Source organism: Aptenodytes forsteri, unplaced genomic scaffold (assembly GCF_000699145.1).
Source record: "Aptenodytes forsteri isolate BGI_AS27 unplaced genomic scaffold, ASM69914v1 Scaffold32, whole genome shotgun sequence".
NCBI classification, from domain to species: Eukaryota; Metazoa; Chordata; class Aves; order Sphenisciformes; family Spheniscidae; genus Aptenodytes; species Aptenodytes forsteri.
The window spans coordinates 2,738,102-2,743,190 of NW_008795138.1; the positions used below are offsets into that span (position 1 = coordinate 2,738,102).

Consider the following 5,089-nt stretch of genomic DNA (forward strand, 5'->3'; position numbering starts at 1 on the left):
CTGTGGATAAGTCCAAGCCAGAGCAGGGGCAAGGGGAGGAGTTCATTGCAATGTGAAACCCCATGGTCTGGTCCAAAGGGATCAGGGGTGGAGATTGTAATGGAAATACCTTTAAATTGCTGTAACCCGGGATTTGATTTGCATGTTATAGGAATAACTATAGCAGGAAACACCTGAACCAATGGAGGACAAGCGTTACAAGAAGCAGTGCAAGTGCAGCAGTGATCCGACCTGAGCTGGCTTTGGTGCCCAATAACTCCACGCAACACACCACCTCTCCTGTCCTGAGTGACCACCATAACAGATGGAGCCCAAAGTCATGGACTAAATGAACTCAATGGACATTTTGTGGACATTTATGGGCATTTTACAGACGTTTCACAGGGGTGGTCCATAGACTAGGGGAATGATATCTGCGTATTATATCAAAGGATGGGAAGGGTGGTGGTGGGTCATGAGAATGTATTGGATAGTGTTGGACCTGACCATGACGTAAATGGTATGGGAGTGAGCGAGCGGCTGTGTGGTTCTTAGTTGCCATCTGGAGTTAAACCACGACAACCATTCTTGTGATTTTATTTGCTTCAGAATGTTTTCATTATGCAAAAATCAATACAATCACAAGTAAAGCATTTGTAATAAATACAACTAAAAATGAGGTCTTATTAACAGTGTTTTTGGAAAAAAAAATCCTGTTCACAGCCTACAGGAAACCAAGCAGACTGTGGGATAAACTGAAAATAATCACTTAATGGTTGGGGTGGATAAGAACTGTGGGACATGTGAGGAATGGAATTTGGAAACCCAACCTCCGATCCCATATGGAATCATATATGGAAAGTGTAAGATTCAAAAGATATTTTTCATGCTGTTCATTATTGTGCTATTTATATTGATGGATATTTTTTCTTAGAGTCAAGAATTACTTGTATCAGATTTGCTTTTTTTTACCCTCTTCTAAAGAATGTCTCCGCTCCCCACATAAGAAATAAAATAAACTCTGTTTTTCTGCAGTGTTTAATAATCCTTTTCAGTGTAATGTTCTGACACACACCTGGTAGTGTGAAAAGCAATTAAAACCTTTAGAACTCCAAAGAATGTTCTTATGCCTCACAGAGACACACTGCAGGTATTAAGTATGGGTTTTATGCTGTCCACATACTTTTAAGAAAAAATAAAGATACCTATATACTGTTTATTAATTTTTTACCATAAAGAAAACACATTCTGTGGAAGGGGACTACATTTATGACATTTTGTCTCTGAAACTCAGTATGAATATAGTAAGATAGTTGTGGTTACAATTTTGCTTTCAGATAGAATAAACTTGAGTCAAGCACTGAAAGGTATTCCCCCTCCCCAGGATGTGAACTGGGCTGTTTATTTTTTTTTTTTCATCATTCTCTGAAATACTGCAGCCTGTTTGTAGCTAGAAATAAGACAGACATGAAGGCAGTAAAGTGCCCTCATGCTTCTAGAAGCACAAAAGTCCTTCAGATGCCTAGTCAATTTGTCCTGAGGGCCAGCACAGCTGTAAAATCAAATTTGAAATCAAGATAGAGTTTTCATATTTATGAAGGCTTCTGGACATTTTTGTTGTCTTCTCTTCTGTGAGGCATAGCTCTTTCCTAAGCATCATCATGTCAGATCACAAACTCTCTGCTTTGGCGAACTTCAGACCTCATTTTGGTCTCATCTATTCTGTGGAGAATACTCGTTTGTGGTTTTACTTTTACACTTCAGATCTTAGGTTGTTACAGGCTGTTGGAAGCGTTCTGCAACTAGTGTTAAGTAGGATCATGTGCAACAGCTATTCTGTAGACTTTTGGTTATATGACCTTTTTGCATTTGTCTGTAATTGAGAGAGGCTGGTTTCAGTGCCTATGACTATACTGGAAAATAGAGAAAACAGTGCTGGCCCCCAGAGCCTCGCATCCGTACAGTTTATGGCTAGTGTAAAGTTACTTAATTTATGATTGTTCAGATGTTTTTTATAGGTGCAGCTTCTATTTAATTAAAAAAAAAAGTAAACTACCAGCATGAGAGAGTTTCTGTCAATTAGGCATGACCTCTTTTATATTAACTTTAGAGAAAACAACTGAAGAGTACTTCTGCCATTCTTCACATTACTGAAGACTGAAACATTTTTGAAGTCTTATAAATGAAAAAATAGAAGAGTTGGAAACTTGTTCTTTAAGTCTAGGGGAATCTGGTTTTTAACCCAAGGAAAAAGTTTAAAAAAGGATGTGGGGACATCACGAAAAATCTTTTCTCTTAGTTGAATGGAGATATTCAGTGCAAGAAGCAGTGCAAGATGAGAGGAGGATGAGAACAAAACATTTTATCTACGGCCAATTTTCTTGTACTTTGATGAAGCAACAAATGGAAAATTCAGACTGAATTGACATTAACTTTGGGATTTAAGTCATTTGGTTCACTGAGGTAAAATTAATAGCTTTTAATATGAATAGGAGAAGAATCCAGTATGATACCAGTGGCAAAGTGTAGACAGAGAACTGATCAGAATAATTACTATAACTGAGGTCATTCTGTCCATAATTTTTGTTTTAGGAAAATGAAATATGAAATTAGGGAGGAAAGAGTACCAAGGCATAGCTAAGGACAAAGACAGATGACTGGGATTATGGAGAAGAAATGTATTTTGGAAGCTGTTATGATATCACAAGCATCAAGAAAACAAGGGCTCTGTGTATAGTACAGGAAGAGAGGGAAAACTAACTGGCTGAGCAGCAGCCTTGCTGAAAAGGACCTAGGGGTGTTACCCTAGATAGCAGGCTGAATATGAGCTGAAAGTACACTCTCAATGTCAATAAAGCAAACTGCATACTGGGAAGACACAGTGGTGCAGATGATAGGAGTTAATCTACTTACTTTCATTCCTCAAGATAAGGAGAAAGTAATATACTTGGATACCTAATTTTCACTCAAAAATATCTTTCTGCTCCTTTTTTTTCACCAACACCAGTTATCTTTTCTCACCGGCTGTCTCAATTTGGAACTGACAAATATTTCTTGGACTGTTGCAATAGCATAGCTGTAAGATCACATCAATCCTGTTAGATCCACTGCTCTTATGTTATTATTAATATGTCTTTACTCTGGTGATAATATAGTTTCATCTCTCTTTCTGATTTGGAGGGAGAAAAAAACCCAACAAACAAACCAAACAAGCAGTCAGTAGTAGGTAGCTGTTGTTTTACATCAGCCCAGCAAACTAGAAGTCTGAGCCAGCAAGTCTCACTATACTTTGACACCAAGGAAATAAGAGATATTTTATCCAGTAATATAATTAAAAGGTATGTGGCTGGGCCTTTTCCAAATGAGTTATAAATGCTCTACCAGTAACCTCCTACAGTCTGATTCTTGACTTAACAAGCTATTATGATGAGTCAGTGACTTGCAGGACTGAGAGCCTGGATGTCATCTCACCAAACTACAGCTGCTGCGCCAGTAATCTCACAAGGCGCTTATCCTTTGCAACAGAGCCAGACAAGAACCTCTAACCACGGTTCTTTTCACTTTTTTCAGCAGCTTCCTGTTCACTTCCTCTGATTATTGCCCATAACTCACAAATGAACCCAATTAATTTGTTCCCTTTAACAAATCCTTTTAAGCATACCATAACAAATGGGCGAGCAGGAAAAAGGAAGGTTGCGTGACAACTCCTGTTCACAGCAAGTCCTTTCAAAGGCTTTCTTTTTTTAAAGGAAGATGTAAGCCATGTGTGGTGGGTTGACCCTGGCTGGATGCCAGGTGCTCACCAAAGTCACTCTATCACTCCTTCTTCTCAACTAGACAGGGGAGAGAAAATGTAATGAAAAGGCTCATGGGTCGAGATAAGGACAGGGAGAGTTCATTCACCGATTATCATCATGGGCAAAACAGACTCGACTTGGGGAAAATGAATTTAATTTATTATAAATCAAATCAGAGTAGGATAATGAGAAATAAAACCTGAATCTTAAAAAACCGTCCCCCCACCCCTCCCTTCTTCCCAGGCTCAACTTTGCTCCTGAATTCTCTACCTTCTCCCCACCGGGAATGGGGGTTGCAGTCAGTTCATCACACATTTCTGCCTCTCCTTCCTCCTCAGGGAGAGGACTCCTCACACTCTTCCCCTGCTCCAGCAAGAGGACCCTCCCACAGGAGACAGTCCTCCATGAACTCCTCCAACATGAGTCCTTCCAACGGGCTACAGTTCTTCACGAGCTGCTCCAGCGTGGGTCCCTTCCACGGGGTCCAGTCCTTCATGAGCAGACTGCTCCAGCGTGGGTCTCCCATGGGGTCGCAAGTCCTGACAGCAAACCTGCTCCAGGGTGGGCTCCCCTCTCCATGGGTCCACAGGTCCTGCCAGAGGCCTGCTCCAGCATGGGTTTCCCACAAGGTCACAGCCTCCTTCGGGCATCCACCTGCTCTGGCGTGGAGTCCTCCATGGGCTGCAGGTGGATATCTGCTCTACCATTAACCTCCATGGGCTGCAGGGAGACAGCCTGCCTCACCATGGTCTTCACCATGGGCTGCAGGAGAATCTCTGCTCCGGGGCCTGGAGTACCTCCTCCCTCTCCTTCTTCAGTGACCTTGGTGTCTGCAGAGTTGTTTCTCTCACATATTCTCACTTCTCTCTCTGGCTGCAATTACTGTTGCACAGTAACTTTTCCCCCTTCTTAACCATGTTATCACAGAGGCACTACCACCGTCACTGATTGGCACAGCCTTGGCCAGTGGCGGGTCCATCTTGGAGCCAGCTGGCATTGGCTTTATCGGACATAGAGGAACCTTCTAGTAGCTTCTCGCAGAAGCCACCCCTGTAGCATCTGCGTTACCAAAACCTTGCCACGCAAACCTAATACACCAAGACAGGACTATTAATTGCTGGGTCCCTTGCCTAATTTGTTTGACTGAATCCAAGTAATAACATTGTTGTCTTGCCAGGATTTTTGATGGGTGAGATTCATGTGAACAAATGACTCTTTGGTCTCACTTTGAGAGAGAGAATCAGTCTGTCAGGCTACTTTATAGGTAATGGCGAGACAGAGCATCCTATAGAGCACAATTAACCCCTCTGTCC

The 5,089-nt window shown here is 41.7% G+C and overlaps 1 protein-coding gene across 1 annotated transcript in view; it reads right to left on the reverse strand.

Moving 5' to 3' along the window:
* LOC103898247 (nucleolar complex protein 2 homolog) overlaps positions 1–4,302 on the reverse strand; it is a 51,973-nt gene extending 47,671 nt beyond the window's left edge. Inside the window, exon 1 of the mRNA XM_019471854.1 lies at positions 4,133–4,302. Coding sequence (XP_019327399.1) covers positions 4,133–4,302 — 170 coding nt within the window. The remainder of the gene's footprint in view (positions 1–4,132) is intronic.
* Positions 4,303–5,089: the final 787 nt, after the last annotated feature.